This window comes from Aulostomus chinensis, chromosome 23 (genome assembly GCF_037954235.1).
Source record: "Aulostomus chinensis isolate RoL2024-O1b breed Wild chromosome 23, RoL_Achi_v1.0, whole genome shotgun sequence".
NCBI lineage: Eukaryota > Metazoa > Chordata > Actinopteri > Syngnathiformes > Aulostomidae > Aulostomus > Aulostomus chinensis.
In genome coordinates, this window is record NC_141342.1 from 20994818 (window position 1) to 21016267 (window position 21450).

At 47.2% G+C, this 21450-nt stretch overlaps 3 protein-coding genes across 7 annotated transcripts in view; all 3 read right to left on the bottom strand.

Annotated features, from left to right (window-relative positions):
• Positions 1-431, bottom strand: part of rnf213b (ring finger protein 213b) — a 34987-nt gene extending 34556 nt beyond the window's left edge. For all 3 annotated transcript variants that reach the window (XM_086196443.1, XM_086196444.1, XM_086196442.1), the window contains exon 1: positions 351-431. The gene's annotated coding sequence lies outside the window, so the exon portion shown is untranslated. The remainder of the gene's footprint in view (positions 1-350) is intronic.
• A 437-nt stretch (positions 432-868) lies between these two features.
• On the bottom strand, positions 869-5700 carry LOC147240026 (uncharacterized). 3 transcript variants are annotated; one of them, XM_086196225.1, is made up of 4 exons: positions 3716-5700; positions 3521-3627; positions 2868-2994; positions 869-2031 (listed from the first exon to the last, which is right to left on the bottom strand). In XM_086196225.1, exons 2-4 carry the CDS (start codon positions 3618-3620, stop codon positions 1749-1751), a joined length of 510 nt encoding a protein of 169 aa, XP_086052351.1. In that variant the 5' UTR covers positions 3621-3627; positions 3716-5700; the 3' UTR covers positions 869-1748. The 3 variants fall into 3 exon arrangements, with proteins under 3 accessions (XP_086052351.1, XP_086052349.1, XP_086052350.1); XM_086196223.1 differs by having other exon boundaries at positions 2868-2997; XM_086196224.1 differs by having other exon boundaries at positions 2868-2997; positions 3521-3724.
• A 3307-nt stretch (positions 5701-9007) lies between these two features.
• nploc4 (NPL4 homolog, ubiquitin recognition factor) lies at positions 9008-21389 on the bottom strand. Its single transcript, XM_086196222.1, has 17 exons — positions 20819-21389; positions 20055-20135; positions 17196-17305; positions 15865-16101; positions 15725-15773; positions 15550-15644; positions 14681-14804; positions 14427-14606; positions 14241-14327; positions 13589-13660; positions 13372-13498; positions 12139-12299; positions 11972-12043; positions 11494-11586; positions 11085-11201; positions 10311-10413; positions 9008-9738 (listed from the first exon to the last, which is right to left on the bottom strand). Exons 1-17 carry the CDS (start codon positions 20831-20833, stop codon positions 9578-9580), a joined length of 1884 nt encoding a protein of 627 aa, XP_086052348.1. The 5' UTR covers positions 20834-21389; the 3' UTR covers positions 9008-9577.
• Positions 21390-21450: the final 61 nt, after the last annotated feature.

Consider the following 21450-nt stretch of genomic DNA (forward strand, 5'->3'; position numbering starts at 1 on the left):
ACCGCATTCAAGAATCCAAGCATCACAAACAATCGCTAACATTATTAGAAGCTTTCCCAATGTTTCTCAGTCTGACTCAGTGGCCTATAAAATATCAGAAAAACATTTTAAGTTGTAAACACACTTTTCTCGGCCTCTTTAAAACTCCTTCATGTGAGCAAAAGTAAAGTAAATTGCTGTTAATTTGAGCTATTAAATGACATTTGTTAGCGTCCCATCCTCGCTTACAGTGATTTTAGCTGGTTTAATTGAGTGAAAAGTGACTTTTTTCCCTATAAAATACTCAAATGTATGAACTAAAGGAGCTTATTTTCGTAGTAAATCAGGAGACAGTTGTTAACTGTACTCACCTGTTCAGCTAAGCTCTTCCCGTTGAGGCTGACGACCTGTCGAAGGACCCGCTAGTTAGTGTTGATTCAACTCTGTCCACTCGGTTTTTAGGCTTTAGGGAGCGTCAACAAGTGTTTAACAGCTACCAGTAGGTACCATCTCTCAAATAAAACCCCCTAATTTAACTCATAAAAAAACGGTGTTTTATCATAAGTGTAAAACATAAAATTATTCCGATCGTTTTTGCAACTCTCGGACCAATAAAGCGTCAGCTAAGAGTTTTTTCGTCCTGCATGAGAGTGTAACTTGTGGGTCGGTCCCTACGGTCGACGGCGCGCTTTCAGTTTCATTTCTCACAAGAAATTTATGTTGCGTTCAAGGACCAATCGGAGTTTTTCCCTTTCAGTGGGTGGTCGTTGCACTCCCTTCTTCAATAACGGAACCGAGAATTAAAATCGAGTATCCGTTGTGTTCCGCAGCAGCTCGTTCAAGCAGACACACAATCCAGCCACTGTACTTTTTACATGTGTAACTTTATTCATTGCCTTTATACTATAAGTTGTACAACATGCTAAAATACGGTGTACACTGAACATACTTTATGTTTGTAGAATATTTCACTGTATATTCAAATCTATTTTCATATAAATTTCCATTGTTGTTAACATTTTTTTCATTTTTTCACTTTTTATGTCTCAAGTTAGATTTTTTTTTTTTCCTAATTCAGAGTTGAGAGTTAAGGGATGATTTCCTTGCACGGGGAAAAACTGTTCAACCTGACTTTGACTTGAAGCATAAACCGTCCCGCTTTGTTCAAATCTTTGAAGTTATTCCACCTCAGTCAACAGCGCTCAGAGGTCAAATTTCATTTTTTTTTTTTTTGCTGATGATTCTTCTTAAAAGTAACATCTCTGATTATTATTTTACATCATGTTACCTCAGCCAAGTGTACGAGTACGTCCAAAAACACAATTACACATAAAGATGGAGACAAAGACAGTCTGCAGAATATCACATTATATAGCAAGAAATGTAGGGATGACAAAAAAATATCCTCAAATTGCAATCATGACAATCCAGGATGATGAAGGTGCTGTGGGGGCACCGGCAGATCCAGGACTCTCAAGCGTCCACTGGTCTCGTTCACGATCAGGAGTTTTTGTCTTCAAACTCATAGACACGGAGTAATTAGCTCAATGTGGGGCATTCAGGGGCCTTCAAACTGGTGATGTAAAACCACTACACCACATCTACACCACTCTGGGATTCCCAGAATGTGTCCTAAAACAAGAGAACCGGTTCTACACTGAAGTTAAACCACAGGGGAACAACAAAAGACATCTCTGAAGACACTGGATTAATTTGGAGACGAAGATGAGGATGGTTTCCTGCTGATAATTCCATCATCCCTCATCAGGTCAGTCCTGTGACCCTGCCGGCTTCTTGATTCTCCGAACTACGATCCTGCTCCTCCTCCCAGGAGGTCGACCTCCAGCGTCGGCTGCGGCAGCCTCCGACTCTCCCGTCAGCAGCCCCGGGGGTCTGGGTTCACCTCGGACGGGTGCAGGTTTCCTTCCCGATCGCACCTCGTCCACAAACGTCTCCACCCTGTCGAACCTGGAGGTCAGCTCGGCTAGACGCTCCTTCAGGGCGTTGAACTCCTTGTAGAGGTCTCCCAGGGCATCTGACAGAGGCTGGATCCTGGCGCAGGAAACAGGGAAGAATACGGTTAAAGCTGCCGCGCTGCGCTTTTGTCTCCATCCTCTGGCAGTGACTGGTATTACAAGCATCAGTGTCAGCCCTGGCCTGCACCACCGTGACTGCTGCAGCTCTAAAACAGAGGATGAATTATTTTGAACGTCACACTTCTGCTGAGTTCCATCTGGAAACCTTTGGAGAGTCTCAAAGAGTCCAGGGTTCATTTTATGTTCCGTTTGCTCACTGCTTTTATTGGATTCTGTTCAGCTGTGATGGTTTGTAAATGCACTTTAAAAAAAACAAAACCTAATTTGTCCACATTCAAGTTAGCAGGGGGCTAACAGGAAGTGGCGAGCTCAGCTTGGTTGACCTTGGAGGTTGGAACGTTTCCCTCCACGAGAAGAAGATGGGAAAAGATAAATCTACCCCCCCCCCCAGTTCACACCTCAGCCGATGGCAGTGACAGGCCGTCGCATTTCTGCGGTGTTCTGCAGGTTTGAATGTCACAGCAACGTGTCTGCAGCGTTGCACGACTGGTTAATTGTGCCTGTTTTGGTGTTAAACTGTGGACTCGTCGGTTCAGCAGGGACCTCAAGCGTTTCCAGGTAGGAAGTTTGACGTCAGTGTGAGTTCTCCCAGCTGTGAGGAGCGTCGCCACGAACAACTCCACCACAGTGGAATGAGGAGATTTCCCCGGCAGAGACGAGCTGAGTCAGCAGTTGGCGAAGGCCAGTGAAGGACGTGTTCCTCTGCACTCAGAGAACCTGGGTTACAGACGTAACCCTCATCCAGGAGCGCTGTGAGGAACGTCGAACCCCGAGGCTGAGACGCGGCCTCACCTTCCATAATCCGGCAGGACGGTGTTGTGGTCGTGCAGCAGCAGGTCTTTGACCTGCGTCATGATGGCGTACTTCCAGTTGTCTAAAACCAGCGTGAGGTTGGCGCATCCTCGCGTGCTCACTCGTTCTGCTGAGAGAAGCGAAGACGTCAGAGGAGGGGCCGCCACCGCCACAGCACAGATGACCACCGCACATCAGGACTGAACTGTCACTTTTGTTCACACTCGCCAGAAGCAGGCAGAGCAAAACGTGTAAAGGAACTTTAATAGTTTTGAAGGTTTGTCTCGTGTGACTGAAGGAGCGGCGCCGTTCTCCCAGCACTGCTCCTGCACCACTGTGATTAAACTCTGATCAAATTACTGATCAACACACAGAGGAGATCAAGTCAGAGCAGAGAACAGGAAAGGAAATGATTTTCATTTATTTTCATGGAGACTGAACAATTCCCGATACGTCAGTCACTGCTGCGTCGTTCTCATCATTGCTCCCTTTTACAAAGACGCATCAATCAGTTTTAGTCCCTCCCTTCAGCAACAGAACCCACAGTTGTGAGTCCAGCTGTTGAGCATCTGAAGCCAGCGATGAGCGCTGGCGCACGGGTCAGAGCCGAGGGTCCCTGAACCTCCGCGCAGCGGCGCCCCCACGGACCTCACCTTCATTCCTGAAGTCCCACTCTGTTCTCGGGGTGAATTTGTGGAGCTGAGCTGCACACAGAGCCACCGAGAGGACGAGCGCGGCTGCGGCAGTCTTCATCCTTCGTCTGTGGAAACCAAAAATGCAACGTCTGAGTACCTCTGAGGACCTGGTTTAACTCCAAAAATGTGCCATAGAGACGAGACGAGACGAACCTGCGGTGAAACAACTCAGCGAGGACAAACCACCAGACCCGGGAGCAGCTCTTAAGTAGCAGGGAGGGAGGGAGGGAGGGTCTTCAGTCTGAGGCGGCGTGGGACTCGTATATCACCACCTCGTTACATCACAGCCGACCTGTGACACCACTCGTCTCTGCTGGTTTTACTCCCAGTTCAGGGCTCAAGCAGGCGTCCCGGGCCTCCTCAGCTCCAGCAGAGCAGGGACCAGTGGTCTTCTGCGGCCCCCCCAGTAACAGCTGGCACCAGGACCAGCCTCAGTGTGAAGGCCCTCCTGCAGCTGCATGGATGCTTCTCACCCCAGCAGGTTGAAGCGTAGCTCCTGCAGCCGTCGAGAGCTCCAGCAGAACCAGACCCATCACACAAGACCAGCCTGGTCCCGGTAGCCATGGCGACCGGCTCTCTAACGCCACACGCTGGTTCATCAATCTCCAAGACCAGATTATATCTGGTTACTATCTAATTGTATTGGCAAAACCCACTGAAGAAAAAACAACTTATTTTTTCAAACAATAAAACTGACATCATCAGTGGAAGCTGTATTAATCGATTCAATAAAATCACTCTTCAGCTAACAATTAAGACCAAATTATGCTTGTAACTATTTAATTAATCAAAATTACAAATTGAAAAAATAAAAAAATGACGCTTTAAAAATGAAATGCAAGTATAGGAAGACAAATTAGATAATTAATGATTGAACCCTTTGAAGTCCTAATTGATCAAAAATGGCATTAATTAAAAAAAACAAGAACAGCGGACAACCGGGGATAAAAAGGAGCAACAGCAGTTGAATAATTACATTTATATGATTCATAATTATAATAATAATTAATTATAATCATGTTAATTTAACTTTCAAAACTTTAAGGGACTTGAAGAAAAAAATCACTTTTACCAGATTATTTACAAAAAACACAGAACAAAAAGGAGTTGCACTGAAATAACAGACGAGGGTCGTCGCGGGCCTAAAAGGAGCTTCCTGGACTTGAAGACGATGACGTAAGGAGAGACGTCGGTGATGTCATAACCGCAGACATTCCGGGTGCCACGGCCATTCCCGGTCATTCTGACAGCAACCAGCGTTTGTTTCCATCTGGGAAAAAGAGACTTTTATCTCAAGTGTTTCCCTGAATCGTTAATTAATTAACTAGGATTTCCTAGTCGAAGAGTCCGACCGTTCCTGCTGCCAGCGACCGGACCACATGTCCGGGGAACACGGACTTGAAGTGCAACGTGATCGGAGTCCTTCGGGACCTTCAGCCGAGGTGTTTGATGTTTTACGGTCCAGTCCAACTCGCACATTCCTGTTTTTCATCTGTTGTCCATTTGCGATCTCTGGTGCTGGCGTCCACGTGCGCCCACGGGCTGTGAAATGGCGGATCTCAGTCCTTTCAGGGACGGGAGCGAGAGCCGGGTGTAGCGGGAGGCTGTGGACGCTCGTGCTGGGGAACACGCTTGGACATGCCGAGCTGCGGCCCTGCTCGCCTCTTCGTCTCCCCAGCTCGACCTAAGACTCTGAGCCCGCACCAGGGAGGCTCCCTTTCCTCCTGGGTGTTTTCTTTTCCAACCTCACATTGAATTTGAAGACACTGTATAAGTTTTCTCAATGACATCACAATCACTTCACTTGCTATCAACATTTTTTCTGTTGCTACGTCACACCACCGCCATATTTTGGCGGACTTGGTGGTCCATCCTCCTCAGAGCCAGACAGGAAGACAGGGTCCCTGAGACACATGCTAGTTAGCTTAGCGCAATAGCTGGTAGTGGATGGGAAGTGTTAGCATCAGCTAGCTCAGGTCCAAGCTAGTTAGCTTAGCCCAATGGCTGGTAGTGGGTGGGAAGTGTTAGCATCAGCTAGCTCAGGTCCAGGCTAGTTAGCTTAGCCCAATGGCTGGTAGTGGGTGGGAAGTGTTAGCATCAGCTAGCTCAGGTCCAGGCTAGTTAGCTTAGCCCAATGGCTGGTAGTGGGTGGAAATGTTAGCATCAGCTAGCTCAGGTCCAGGCTAGTTAGCTTAGCCCAATGGCTGGTAGTGGGTGGGAAGTGTTAGCATCAGCTAGCTCAGGTCCAGGATGCTGGTGTGTCCAGCAGGAATCCTCCTCCTCCTCATCATCATGATCAGAAGCTGCAGTCGCTCTTCTAGTCCTCAACAAACCTTTGGTTCTGTTGACCCAAGTTCCAGTGGAGCTTTGGAGGTGCTGCGTCAAATCCCTGCGCCCAGTCAGGAAAGTAGTTCCGGCTCCATTAGAAAGTGTTAGCATACCTCCAGCAGTAAATGCGTTGTTAGAAGTACAAAACTTAGGCCAGGCTATTTGGGAACATCACAAGCTTTAGGCTTCTTTTATCACTGTTTTCTTGTCTCTTCTGCCACTCGTTAGCAGCCACCATTTTAGAAAATTCAAAGCAGTCATGTACTTTCTAAAATGGCTTCGAATTATTTCCTGCTAGTTAGAGCTACACGTGGCTAGTGTAGGCTACAATACGTCACTTCATGATGCCAACTTGAACACATCACTTTTTGATTTTTGTACATTGTCAGATGTTTTTCTTAGTCAAATGTAGTGTAGAAGGCGACTAAATACTCGTCCAAGCAGTTGTCTAATATTCTTGCCCTTGTTTGCCGTTTATTTTTCATCTGCATAACAAAACATAAATTTGATAATTTTTTAAAACCACACACACACACACTCACACAAAAACCAGGCATTTTGATATGCGACAGGAATTTTGTGTTTTTTTTAATTTTGTTTCAAATCCAGGTCAACAGCGTACAACTGTCGGGGTCCTCAGGTAACTCCAAGAGCGTGGCTTGCTCAGCAAACGGCCCCTGGATCAGTACAAAAGGAAAAGATCGCTGCCGTCCGTTAGCGTGACATCAGACCGCCACTCTCAGGAATTCACACCGGGGCAAAAACCAAACCTCTCTTTTTCAAAGCATTTTCAAATAAATCTACACCTAAAAAATATATTCTCACTTCATCAATGGAATTACTGTCAAGCTCTTACAAAGAAGCACACATCTCATAAATAGTTTATCTGCAGCCCGCCACTCAAAGACCCCCAGGAGAACTCAGAAGTGATCTCATCCGTTTTCCTCAGATTCATTTTAGCCAAACATTATTTACTGCAACAGAAGAAAGGAAGAGAACCATGAAAGTTGTGGCCAGTGGGGAGAGTGGAGACGTGACAATTCCGGCTCAGTCGGGACGGTTGGAAAGATTCCTCCCGTTTGGTTTTTCTCAAATTTCCCAAAAGCGCAAAATGGTTCAACCTGGAACTTTAAACGGATTCAAGTCACGTGAGGCAATTTGGTCCCAAACCTCCGTGTACCTGCCCAAGTGGTGCGGAGACATTTTGGGAGTGCACCAAGAAAGACGAGCTGAGCTGCGTTCAGGACCACCTGCTCGTAGTTTGTGCTCCAATGAGGATTTGATGTCCAAGAGCATTGGCAGACGGCGGCTACTTGTTACTTGACGAGGTTCTAGTGATGAGTACGGATCATCTGGGGTTTTTTTTCCAACAAGATAACTTCTTGTTCTCAGATCTTGGTCTTTCTTTGCCCTCTGAGTTCCTGCAGCACCAAGACCAGGATGTTGGAAGTCTCAAACGTCCAACTTGTCCGAGTGGTCATGAAGGCAGCGAGTAATCGTGGTTTCAGTGGCGTGTATCTGTTTGCGGAACCCCACAAAAACTATGAGGCTTACTTTCACCAGATTTAATGAAGGGGCGGGGCCCAAAAAAAACCACGAAACACTGCGTCAGATGAGTCATAGCACCACCTGGTGGCTACAGGAAATTACATGTTTAATTTCTTAAAAATTCTGAGGTCCCCCTCCTAGTGGGTCGACCAGATCGTCTCACACGTGGTGAGAATCACCTGAAGAACTTGGTGACTAGTCACTGAGGACTGACAGTTTTGGTTCAACAGTGTTACCATGGCGAGGCGGCCATGTTTGATATAGAACAAGGAAGGAAGTGATATTTGCACCGCAATGCAGCGTCAGTCTGCTTCATTACTAAAATCCAATTGTCAAGTTTCACCTCCGTCTCTCTCTCTCTCCACATCCACTCTCACTCCGGCGTGAGCGTGAGAGAGAGGGCCTCCTCATCCCCGCGTGCGGATCTGATGAGGACCCGAGCACGAGAGTCCAGGGCGGACGGTGACCTCAGCGACGGTCTACAGGCTCAGTGATTCCTAGTTTGTGATCGCTAGCGAGCCGCCCAAGTCTCTAAAATAAAACTCATGCCAGCAAATCACATGATCAGTGTTTGACATGGACTCAGCTGCGTGGTTCTCTACTGGGCTGCTGTGTAGGTAGTAGGAGACGTGTGTGGAGGAGGAGACGCTGGGCTCAGCTCGTCTCTCTCCTTTTGTTTCCATGACATTTCCAGTGGACTCTGCGTGAGAAGTGCATCAGTGCCTCCCGCAGGCTGAAAACAACTTAGCAAACCGGCATGATTTACATTTTATTTGCATATAGAACTGGGAACTGAGATCTGATCACAAGTGGTCACGCGAGGCCCCTTCCAACGTCAACAGATGCACGCTGATGTCTCAAGCTGGAAGCCGCCCGTTTCCCTTTTTTAGTGCTTTAGAGGAGATGCAAGTGCTCTTCACATCGTTTTACATACCTTGAAGCTCTGAAATGGAGAGAGCACCTATCTGACCTAATGGATCGGAAGCTCAGGGTTTTGCGCAAAAGTCCAAAGAAGTGACGCTTTTCCAGACGTGCCGGTCGAGCTCGTAGATTTACAGCACACACATCAGACCTCCATCTTCCTGTGGTGACCTCTCCCACTCTGAGCAGCTCTGAAGGGATGGAGAACCTCCAGCAGACAACGGCAGGTTACAGCCTGGCCGCTCTGGAACAGCGGCGCAAGAGAACAAAGAGTAACAGCGAAGGAAGTGGCAGCACCCGTTGGTTCTAGAAGCACCTGACTACTACAGTGCACGGGAGTAAGAACTGGTCGGCGGTGTCCCGGGGCGTCTCCTCAGAGAGAGAACATGCAATAAGCTACATTTTGTGCCTGTTCAAGTTCAAACCACCGAACGTGAAAGCTACAGTTCCAACAAACCACGAACACCTGACATCAACGTTTTGTTTAGGGTGAGTCGCTCTCTGTAGCTGGTCTTTTCTTTTTAAAGCAATTTAATACTGAAAATAGAACCTCTCTAATTGGGCAGAATTCCTCCCGACTGCTGATTGTACTTTGAGGGACTTGTCAAAGAACTACCAAAAAAAACAAAAGAAACGAACTGAGCCAAGTCCACGCTGAGGAATCCGTTTTAAGGTTTCGCTACGATCAGATAAAATTAAAAAAGCTGAATTAAATTACAGTATCATTCGTCAGATGTATTTATACACAGCAAGCTTTCCAGAAGACGTAGTGAGAGTGAGAGGGGCACTGATGTGAGGAAACGTCCAAACACTCCAGTCTTTGCTGTTGTCCTGAGTCACAGCAGGATGTATTTCAGCCATGATGAGACAGGTGACTTTTCAGTGGGGTGGGGGTGGTGGTGGGGGGGGTTGGGGACAAGGAATCAGCCAAAAGTGCTTTACCACCCCTCACCAGGGTCGCTGTGAGGAGGATACAAAATGACAGTTTGGTTTGAATTACTGACTCCTGGAATTGGATGTAAACAATCCCTCTGAGCCTCACAGCAGCCTGTGAGATGAGAGGCTTCAGAGTGAGGAGGAACAAACGGGAGCATCCAGATCTCACAGCTGGTCCTGATGCAGTGATGTCACTGGGGCCAGATAAGATCAGGGGTCTGGAGAACAGGGCAGACACAGGAGGGGGGGGGGGGTATGTGGAGGGGGAAGGGGGGGGGTGTCTTAACTGCGAGGCAGGCTGCACATTTCACAGTGCTCTGTGCCAGGCTGGTTCATGAAGGTGCAGTGGAGGCAGGACCACATAGCTGAGGAGGAGGAGGGCGCAGACGGGCCACCCATGGCCCCATAACCCAGAGAGCTGGAGGGCTGCCCGCCGACAGTACCTGGAAGAACAGGAGAACTTATACAACCCTAAAATCCTGATATTCAACAGAGAGCAGAAGAGCCTGACAAGACAAGACGCTGACACCTCCTTCCCCCACACGGACGTTTGGAGTCTGGAAATCTGAGAAAACACCTGCCAGTGCGTTCTGGTCCTCTGGAAACCTCCGTCATCCCTGCTGGTTTGCACAGCTGCTCCAGTGCTGATTCATGGACCGTATTTGCTCTGAGTTTGTGACAAATAACTGATGCTCAAGTACTGTGGAAACTATGATAGCTCGAACAAGCTAACAGACAACAAGTCAGCTAGCAGGTTCTTGCTATCTCTGCTAAAACTTGAATCAAGCCCCTCAGCGCAGGCTAATTAGCAGTTGCTCCCATCACCACCAGGGCGTGTCGGTCATATGACAGCACAGCACGCATCCATCTGAGGTCAGGAGGCCCTTCCTGCTAGATTAGAGGTTTAACTGAACCCTGGTTATCCTACTGGTTCCTGGACTGCTCATTTCAGCCCGTCACTTTATAACTGAACCATCAGGAGGTGACAGTGCGGTCAGTAACGGCAGGAACTTACTGCACAGCTGCTCGATAGTCGCCCACTGCTCAGACTTCTTCCAGGTCTGTGCGAGATCCTCATTGGAGGTCTTCACTGCGTCTAGTAGCAGCCCGATGCTGTCCTGGAACCACAACACAAGCTCTGATCAATCTACAGACCACGGTGGGTTCAGGGACGTGAAGGACCACCAGCAGCTCCTTCACCGCTGGCCCACCATCATCAACCACCGAGTCTACAATCGCGATAGTGTGATAGGAAAGCAATTTGAATACATTCACATCCCCTCAGCCTGCAAGGAGCTCTGCTGACTCACTCAGGAACCGGAGCAGATGCATCTGAGGAAGCTGGAGATGCTTTAACATCCTCCCTGAACTGCTAGCGCCTCCTCTGAGGCGGCAGACAACCACCTCGAGCACTTCTGTGCTTATTTTCATGTAAAAGTTGGTGACTGGTGGACCACCGCACCAGTCCTGCTGCTGTGACCTGCGCTCTGTCAGTTATTCAACTTTTTTGGAACTTCCTATTGAGTCATTGACTTTGTGTTGGTCGGATCCGACTGATTAAAAGGAGCCTGAATCCAGAACAACAGAATCTGGAAAGAATAACAAAACAGATGTCACCGGGTCATGACGGGCGCTGAGCCAGTTTCAAATCGAACGAGTATGAACAGAGTGGAAACATCCTCACACCAGTAACCCCTTCCAGACTGGAGAGGAATGTGGCCATGTTTCATAAATGAAAACAAATGGACAGCGATGAAAGGAGAAGCTTTGAGGTGCCGTCTGGACTTACTCTCAGAGGCATGACTTCATTGGTAACAAGGAAGAGGAGCAGATGGAAGTCCGACACGATGTCCAGGAACGTCGTGGAGGTGCACTGGGACAGGTACGTCGCTAAACTGTGGAAATCCTGAGGACAAACACGTCAACCACACAAAAAACTCTTGAGATGAAGAACAATGTCCTTTATCCCCTGAAGGTTTGCGAGCTCATGCTGGTGATGTAACGCTAACGGCTGAGGCTCAACTTGACCCATGAAACAACCGCTGATCACCTCAACCGACAGAAGAGGGAAACGAAGCATCATTCGCCCCACAACCAAATACAGAGAATTACACTCAACCACAAACTAGAGATTGCATCAGCATTCCATCGCTCTGTGGAAGCTTTGATGAAGATGAGCTCATCTGGTGACGACTCACCTGCGTCTCTCCGAGGATTTCTCGGTTCTCGATGGGGAAGCGTTGTGTGGAGCTGAAGGTGTACTGGGGGTCTTTTGGAAAGGTGGTTGTTATCTGTGGAAGAAAAAGGCACGTGAGAGCACTGCACGGCACATCTTAGTCTCAGACCAGAAGCAAACCAGTGTGTGAGCTCGCTGATGTGCAGCGGAACGAATCCAGATTCTAGATCCGATTCTAGTCATACAGCAGGGTCCACGCGCCTGAGAAACTGAGGCTATCACCTGTGGGACATCTATTCCTGCATTCCTATTTCTATGACAAATCAAAGTTTGTTCGTCTCCTCGGGGTGGAGGATCTTGTCCTGTGTGATGTCACGAGGAGTGAAAAGAACAATTTAAAAAGATATCCCACCCAAGACAGCTGGTTGTGTCGTGCGACGACTGCATGCACGGATCCGGTGACTTGTCAAGTTGTGTAGTGAAAACTTGGCTCTACTCACATCTATAATGAGGTACTCCACAGGAAGAGGCCGGGCTAGAAAAGTGACGTCATTTCCAAATTTGTCTTTGTCCTGGTGATGGATGGTGGAGGGAGAAGAGGGTGAGACTCAGACATAAATCCCCTACTGGATGACACTTGGCCCAGTAACCTGGTATGAAGTCGTACCTTGAAGAAGACGTCTGGTACGTACTGCTCAGGGCTGGACTCTTTAGCGTAGCCCAGCTCAGGAGCGTCTTTGCAGGGCAGCAGGCACTCGTCTCTCACCAGAGCCATGCACTGATTGGACACCTGGTACCCCTCGAAGTGCACCTGGTTGTCTGGACCGCCTGAACCACAGCAGGAACACAGATGTGTTGACTGGAGGGTCACCTCAATCATCATTTACTTCAGATTTCAAACCGTTCCACCACAAGTAAAAAAAAACCCAAAACATCAGGACTTCAGTGGTTTCTTGAATCCTTCATTCTAGTAATAATCTCATAACAGCTTGCGCGCCGCCGGCAAATGGCTGCTGTTCCTACCAGACACTTGAGAACGTGCGACAGTAACAGCAGTCACAAGAAATCTTTTTTGTCCACCTTTTCCAGATCTGATCCTGGATCAGTTAACTACCAAATCCCTTACAGTGGAGTGCTCTTGCCTTGAAAATAAAAGCAGCTATGCATTATTAATTTTTTTGACTTTGTCAGCGTTGCCTTGAGGTTTTTATTCTGGAAAATTCAGACTGATTCTTCTTCTTGTTGCTAAGCCAACATCACTCCACATCCCATATGTGTATATCTGTGCTTTATATTTACATGTCTTACCTTCTCCTGCCGTTACCAAGGCAACCAGTGTGATCAGTTTATGTAGAGCCTCAGATCCACACATGAATCTCATCCAGCCAAGAGAAAGTAAAAACAGATGCCCTTTGACCTGCCTGGCCTCACATGTGCATGGATTATGTCAGTTTTGGCTCCAAGTGTACAATTAATACGAGTACAACGGTGATGAAGTCATTTTGAGATTGTTTGGAGCAACTACACGAGGAGCTGGTAATGAAGGGAGCACTTGGCCCTGATCCGTCAGAGCAAACAAAGAGGCTCAGAGCGTCTGGCTCCCATTACACTGCTGCACTGACCTCACAGCTAATTAAACCATGTAGGCACTTCAGAGCACTGAAGATGGGAACTTAAAGTCTGAGCCGCCAATGACAGAAATCAACAGTCGTGAATGAAACTGTAGTCAAAACTTTTTGTAGCTTTATACTTCAAACCAAAAGCGTGGCTCAACTGAAGCGCCCATGCAGCGCGAACGCGACTCCATTAATGTGAGTGAGCTTTTCAAATTGTACCTCAGCGCCGGAGGAGGTGCTACAGAACTACCTGCAGACTTCACGTCAGCCATCAGCTCGCGTACCTGTTGCCACCACGGTCACAAACTTGGAGCCAAAGTTGCCATCTCGAGAGAGTCTGCAGGGGTTTGAATGCTGATTCTGGAAGTATCCTGCCGTGATGCACTCTTCTGCACTCAAGTAGTGCGAATCCTAACAGAGGGAAGGAAGAGCTGCGGTAAAACATGGGAGGAAGCCTTTTACTAGCCGAGGCGATGACGGACAGGTCGGCTGCGTCCTCACCTGGTTTCTGGTGTAGCGGACCGTGCCTATCCTCATGTCCTCAGAGAGCAGGTCAGTGAAGATCCAGCCCACCTAAATCAAGAACAAGCACTTTCATCCACAGCAGTACAGGTTTACTGCACAGACATGAGGGCCCTTCTCCTTTGTGACCGACAAAAACAGTTTATTCTGTTTTCAGGATTTTCAGCGATACTTCACCCCAAAAAAGGGTCTTTCAAAGTTTGGTTCGTTATTGCTGCATTGTTTTTAGCCCCAAATATAATTTCTGGATGAAGCATCACTTTCAGAACAGGGTGGGGTGATGATGGACTTCCTTCTCTGCACATGGCAGGAGAGGCAGGATGGTTCACTATGAGGGAGTCAGAGTGTTTTCCAGCGAGAGCCGCAGACTGGACCCCCAGGTTAGGCTGGCCCCTACATGAGGGACCCAGGAGACATGTGAAGCACCAGCATGTGGGGGCACTTTCATACAGATTGCTGTCACTCCAGTCTCCCTCTACTGCCACACCAACCAGCCTGGCTCATGAGTTTCAGCATCTTGTTTCCCATCTGTCCACTACTATGAGATACACAAACGTATATTCACAGTCGGAATGAGCTCATGGTGTGAATCTGAGTCAGCATCGCGACAGCTCAGGAAAAGAAGACCAACCTTGCGGAGACCCAGTTTCGCAGCAATCTCGTCCACAGCGGCAGCTTTGGGGTCCTCCAACATTTCCAGGCTGTTCTGAGTGGCATTCTGACACACAGCAGAGATCAAATCCAAAGAGTTACGACTAAAACTGTCAATAAGGACTGGACAGATGGATTTCAGTACACTAAATGGACCTTGTCTCACCTGTGGGGGCTCGTAGATGGCTGCCACCTCAGCACGGATGCCCAGCGGGATGTCCTTGTGCTCCGTGTACCTGCCGTACAAGTAGCCCATCCTCTGACTGCCCGTCTTCCTCCAGAAGTCCAGGAAGCGATCGGCAATGGTGTGGTTCTCAAACATTATGTTGTCCACGTGTCTGTATTTCTGGGAAAACAACGAAGAGAACTCACTTCATGTGTCTTTTGGCCCAGCACAACCATTCAGAACCAAGCCAGTACCTGTCTGTTCAATGTGATGGCGCTGGGCTGGCACTTGGTGCAGATGCCTTCTGGCCAGGGAGGGTGGCCCTCACAGCCCGACTTGATCTTACAGCTAATGTTCTCCAGAGCTGCAAACTTCCCTCTGCAGGAGGAGAAATCAGCGTTACACCTGGAGACTTAAAATAGCCAGGAAACCACTGCCAACACCACAGTCCGATGTTTGTTTCAGCACGTCTGACCAAAACGTAGCCAATCGGAGGCAGAGCCCATCTCAGAACACACGCTGTCTTAATTATGTCTGATACGCCTGCATAGATTTGCATCCCGTTTTTGTTAAACAAAAACGTTGCTTGTGTGTTCAATGATCGAAGCTGCATCCCGTCATCATTTTGCTTGCTGTTTCCAACTTCCACATCTCCTTGATGGACTTTGTGAGGTGTGATGTTGCCGTTTCACTGGCGAGTGTGACGGGTGGCTGCATCACGGCGCGAGGGTGAGGGAAACAGCACCTGGCATAGGCTTGTTTTAACTGGTGTCCATTAGTTAGCGTCCCACGCTACATCATGTCATCATTGATGGTGCAGAGTGAAACAGACAAACTCACACTTCAAGCTGAATTTAGGTCTGTTGCAAATTGCCCCACTACAAGCACAATATTTGATGTCAGGCAGCTGCAAAAAAGCTGAATACATTTGATGTATTTGCCATTCTGACTGTTAGATAAATTGAAATGTCCAGATTTTGTCTGTAAATCCTTCAAATTACGCCATCGGCGAGGAAGATCATCACTGGTAGAGCTGGGATGCCCCTCGGCTGTCAGAAGCACTGATCGGATGCTAAAATCTGCCTCATATCCTCCAGTGTGGTGCGTTTGCAGGGGTTCGTACTTGTCAGCTCCACCGGTCAGCTTGCGAAGGTATGCGTGGAATGACATGTGCTTGACTGGCGGGTCGAGGTGATTCAAGTAGTCTTCATCAAAAGGCTGAACAAAGACAAATGAAAAGCCTCTATAAGTAAAAATCTGTCCGATCAGAGCAAGTCGGCAGGAATCCATTCTCTCACCTCTAATGGTACACAGTGCACACATTTGCCGAGGGCGCCATGGCGACATCTGGAAGACGAAAAGGACGGTTAGGGACGTGAGCTTAGTTATTCATCTCGACACAGTAGAGAAGCAGAACACTTGGAGGCCTCTGTCTTACAGCTGTGGATCTCTGTTCCTGTAGATCTTGCCGTCTTGCTTGGTCAGATACTGATCGATCTCGTCTTCTTGGACCTGGGGCGCTGAGAAGGAGCGAGGAATCATGGAGGACGATGAAGAGGATGAAGAAGAGGAGATGGAGGGTAATGATGAAGATGAGTGAGGGGTGGCCGTGTCCATCACCTCCCCGGAGGAGGCAGAGGATCCTGAGGGAAAGAGAAACAGCATGTCGCCATGCCTACGAAAAAACACAGACGAGATCATTATTTACTCATCGGGTCCATTCTTGATTGACATGGAATAATTAAGAGGAGAATAAATCATCTTGAATATAAGATAAAGGCACAATTTAGACGCAGCATGTTTGTATATCATCAAAATCCTGTAACGACATGGTCACCAGTGCTGCTTGTGCTTAAGTAAAGTCGCCTTCATTGATCAGTCTCAACTTCTCAGCTGGAGGTTTGGCAGTGGTGCCGTAAACATGACTCGGCTGTTGTGGTTTCCATAGAACTAAACAGCATTAGTGACTCGTGCATCTCGTTTAGAGGGACGCTGTTGCTGCATGGTTTCCACTTCAGAGGCAGGAAAATCTTGAATAAGACGCAGAGGAGCAACAGCGCTGGCAGCAGCAGCAGCAGCAGCAGCAAATCCAGCCCAGGTGATGAGATGAGCCACGACCAGGCTGCGGTGATGACGCTGCAGCGCTGAGTACCAGCAACTGGACACTTCATCAATAGCAATGAGAACATGGTTTGATTGAATGTTCAATAATTTAATTCAAATGCATGAAACAACATAATGAATACACCAAGTGCACGTGCTCCCTCACCGGCTCATAAACTGCCATTGATCATTAATAATCAATAATTTAGCGTGAGTGAAGTTCATCTTTTAAAAGGTCTGTGCTACGATTTAATGCCGTCGCTGCTGCGAGTGTCAGCAGATTTGACGACGGCCAAGATGAACAGCAAAGATTCCTGTGACGCGTCAAAGCAGCAACTGAGATCTGGCCTGGTTTACGTACACCAACAGCTGCTGGAGTTGGGGGAGATTAGCATGTGGGTTCAAAGCAGCAGGAAACAGCGAGGACTATCAAACTACACTGCTGCATCTTCTGCAACTGACACTCGTATGCTAGCAAGATCGGGCTTTACTCAGCCCACCTCCTGGTAGCCACACTTCACATCGAGTGCCTGATGCGAGTTTGCAGATAAATAAGTAAAATCTAGTTGGTGTATCATCATCATCATCATCATCACCGTTTCTTGATTCTGATCGGAGTTCTGTTGTCAAAGGTAGACCGGTCCTGGTCAACGGTGTTTTACTCACTTGATCTTAAGAAGGCTGAGGGTTTTGTTCTGGGAAAGAATCTCTCCGGTTTTGTTGCGGTTCAGGTAAACAGAAAATCCATTGGAACTGAATCCAAACTCTTTGGCCACCTGTGAAGAGAGAGTGGGTGTGGTGTGACGACTGGAGACAGGGCTCGTGTTTCTCATCTCCCACAACAGGAAATGGATTGAATGTAAGACAGCCTCATATTTTCCCTGGAATCAACGAGAAGAAATTAACATAGGCAATGAAAAAGCTGTGTAGAGGGCATCTGCCAATCACTCCATCAGAGCTCATAAGCCTCTCTGCAGGAGAGAATCCGCGCTTGCAGCGAAACCTCAGGAGGTCGTAGCAGGGTGAGCCAAACTAAGCTATTCAGACCACTAAGCTGGTTGGACAACACTTTAATCAGCACCGCACACTTGTGGACCAGAATCACCACCCCAGGTGTAATTAATTCGAAGGCTATCAGGACTGTTCACACAGAGGCCGATCCTGCTCAGCGTTAAAACCAAACGTAGAGTGACAATCATTACAAAGTTAAGCGTTAATAGCAGGGTTCACACTCACTTTTACCCATGAATGTCTTTGAGGACAGATTTACATGACCTCTCCTATAAAACTATCAATATTCTGTGAAATGTGCATTTCCACATGCAAGTAAACAGAAGACTGACCAACAAATGGTGAACTACGATTCATCGCGAGCACTGGTTTTTCAGGCCTTTTTAAACTGTATTTGTGTGTTTTATGTCTTCTACAAGAAGACACATTTAAGGATGAACTGGTCAGTGAACAGGCAGTGTGTGTATCTTTCGTGACAGCGCGGCAATGAGTCAGAAGTAATGTTCAAGCTATTAACACAGCAGTGTTGAGAGTTACTAGTTTAGCTACATTTCTCAGTATTGTGGAGCTTCTGACTAACAAAGCGCTTTTGTTGACCGACTGCAGCCTCACAAGCGACATTTGTGCACTTTTCTGCAGTCTGGGACACAACTGACACAGATCGGTGAGCCCCACCGTCCCAGACGCTAGCCTGCTGGAGTGGAAGGCTTCATGCTAGTTGACTCAATCTAAGCGAGAAAATCATGATTGTCACGAGCGCAGCCTTACGCCAGCGTGACACCAACATTAACATCTTCCTCTCCTTAAATACTGAGGTTTTTGACAACAAATAAGGTAAAACACAGCCAAAGATTATATGAGAAAACTAAAACTCCGACTGTACACTGTCAAACTGCATAAAACTGAAAACTGATTTGAGCTATTCTTATTCTGTCTCTGCAGCAGGAACACACGCTGCAGGGTTCCGTCTGCCTCTGTCATGGCTTTGTGTTCCACCCATTGCTGGCTGCACATCAGTCAGGAATGAGAACTCGTCCTTCCACTGATCTCCATGCACCATCCTCCTGCCTCCGACACATGCATTTTTTATGTGGTACTGCTGCAACGCTCCTGTCTCCAGGCTGCTGGCTCTTTCTTAGGCCTTCCAAACACATCTGTATGTGGTTCAATCATTTGTAAGTAGACGTCAGCTGGTTTCTAACGCACGTGTGAAGATTCAAGACTACTGTTGTATTTGTGTCACAGAGTAGTGTCTGGGCAGTGAATCACTCCCTATCAGGGCCATGCAGCCACCACACTCTCTGGCGGGCTCCACGTCAGTAACAGACACCAGTGGTCTAAACGGGAGCGCAGCAGGACTGACCTGCTCAGGTAAAACTGGCACAGCTTCACACATATGTGACCACTGAGGGGACACAACCCCTTCGTGCTAGTGAGGCTAACACACCTGTAAAGCAGGAGAGTACATCCTGTATCCTGGAAATCTATAGACAGTTGACAAAGGAAAAAACTGCCTTCGTAACGTGACTGCCAACCACAAGGAGCTCACACTCCTCCTACAGATGAATCCTATAGAACAGCCTTCTTTTGTAAGTTATTCCCCCTTTTCCTTATTCAGTGTTAGGGTTGGAGAGCGCTGTCTAATTTTTATCAACTGTGTTAAAATTTGCTGATTCACATCATTCCCAGTATCAATTTTTAAAGTGAGACTTCACCCACAAGTGCATTTCGCCTCTCAATTACTCACAAATGGGTGTGCTGAGCTTCTGAAGACATTTTCCCTCCTGCGTCACTTCTTAGTGACTCCAGAATGCAGAAAGAGCCAGCCACGTATATTTAGCTAGAAGCTAATGAGGATTAGCCCCCTGACATTTTTGTCCATCCAATGCCTTCCTAGAAATACTGCTCACTCTCAACTGTCCTCCGCAGTGGAATAAATCAGAGACTTCGCAAATCACTTTGTAACATAGAGACAGCATTTTGAAACTCTTGTCCCAAATTAACTTTGAACCAATTCAAGTGTTTTACTGCAAACATGACAACCAAACTTCTGCAGGAAGTTTTCTACAGCGTCTCAGCCGGGCTGTCCTGCAATGCCGGAGTTGCTGGCTGGTTTCATGCTACGCGACGGCTGCGTCCCACCACAAAGACTTTGGCTCAGCGTTTCAAAGCACTGCCAGACTGCCCATGAGTCTAAGCTTACATGACTTTTACTGTCACTGATAGAATATTAACTTGGTTGTGAGAATGAAAACATGTGCCAGTCTCAAGTTTCTAAGTCTGAGGGGCCCGGAAACCGACTAACTTGATACGTATAGATGTTGTGACATCCCATCGTTTAGAAGCAGCCCTGCACATTAAACAATGTGTTTTGTTTCACACTTCTCATTGCACGTGTTTCGGAAGAAGTGTCTTTCAAGTATTCAGGAATCGTGGAGCCCGGAATGTCGAATAATTAGCCCCGATGTCTTGGACGCCCTCAGACCTCACAGCGGTTTTCTCCAATAACAATACCTTCTTCAGAAAAGCAGCAGCAGTCTCCCTCTTGGTGGAAAGAATTTTCTTCATCCCATCTGGGGACTGTACCCTGATGATCTGAGAGAGACAGAAAAGACCCAAAGTCAACTGTCCATCTGTGCTAGCAGTTCAAACATGTGGAAGTTTTAAAACAAAAATAACATGGATCACATGCAGTTGCTTTATGACTTTCCAACATCTGTCAGTCAAATCAGGGACGACCCCCCCACCCCCACCCCTCTCTTTCCAGTGGTGTCAGTGACAGGACATTTTGACAATGATGACAATGCAAAAACGTTACCATCAGAGCCTCCACTGTCAAACGCGTTGCATTTCACGCTACTGAATAAACTGAACAGGGCTGGTAACTGCGCAGTAATAGTACTTCAAAGTCAACAACATGTCACTTTCAATGAATCAACAGCTTCCTGGCTTCCCTTTTACATCCAACATGCATTTGTTTGGATTCGTGTCTATATAACAATATGTCCAAGCTTGAGAATAATCGAGATATTTAAATTTCCAAAGGGGTGCCGGTTATGCAGCTTTCCCGCTTGCTAATAATAACTGTTTATTCGGGTGTCGTCAGCTAGCCAAAGAGCTAGTCGGCTAGCCAAACAGGCCCCACTCACTCTTTGCTAGAGGTGGCTGGCTAGCTACCGAGCTAATTCTGCTGCCTCATCACTCCGTACTTCGGCTAATGAGCTAGCTAACGTTAGCCGAGTCCACCGCGCGTAAACGCAGCCTGCTGTTATACTCACAATATTATCTGCCATGTTGCTCGGGTGAGCGCTCCCCGTAGATATCGCTGGGAATTCAGACAGAACCAGTAAATTAGAAATTCACGTAGCCTTCCTGTCTGTATGTCAACGAAACTCCATCCCACAACTCAAACACCGGGTGTAGCAAACATTAATGTCCGACGGTTCCTCAGCGGTCCCAGGCTACAGTGACCGCTCGAAACAAGCTTTAACCGAAAGTTCCACCTTTGCTATTTTATGTGGTACAAGCCGTGCCTCGGTGTACGGTGATACTTCATTTTTAAGTATTATCTTGGCTACTTCCTGACAGTACTTCTCCTTCACAAAATTTGTCTCCACGAAGAGCATTATGAATATTATCCTTGAGAGTTATCACGAAAAAATGAGTGTGATGAAAAAAATTGACAAAATGTTTTTAAAACTTTAAATAAGGCAATATGGTGCTTGATAGAGGGAAAGTCATAACATTCTTCCAATTGTATGGTGTTTTTTTCATCCATTTAAAAAAAATTCATAGTCAGACGTTTGTACAAAAATATACATCTATCTATTTATCTATCTATCATCTATCTGTCTATCTCTCTCTCTCTCTATCTATCTATAACTTCAAGACTTAAAATCAATCACTCAGC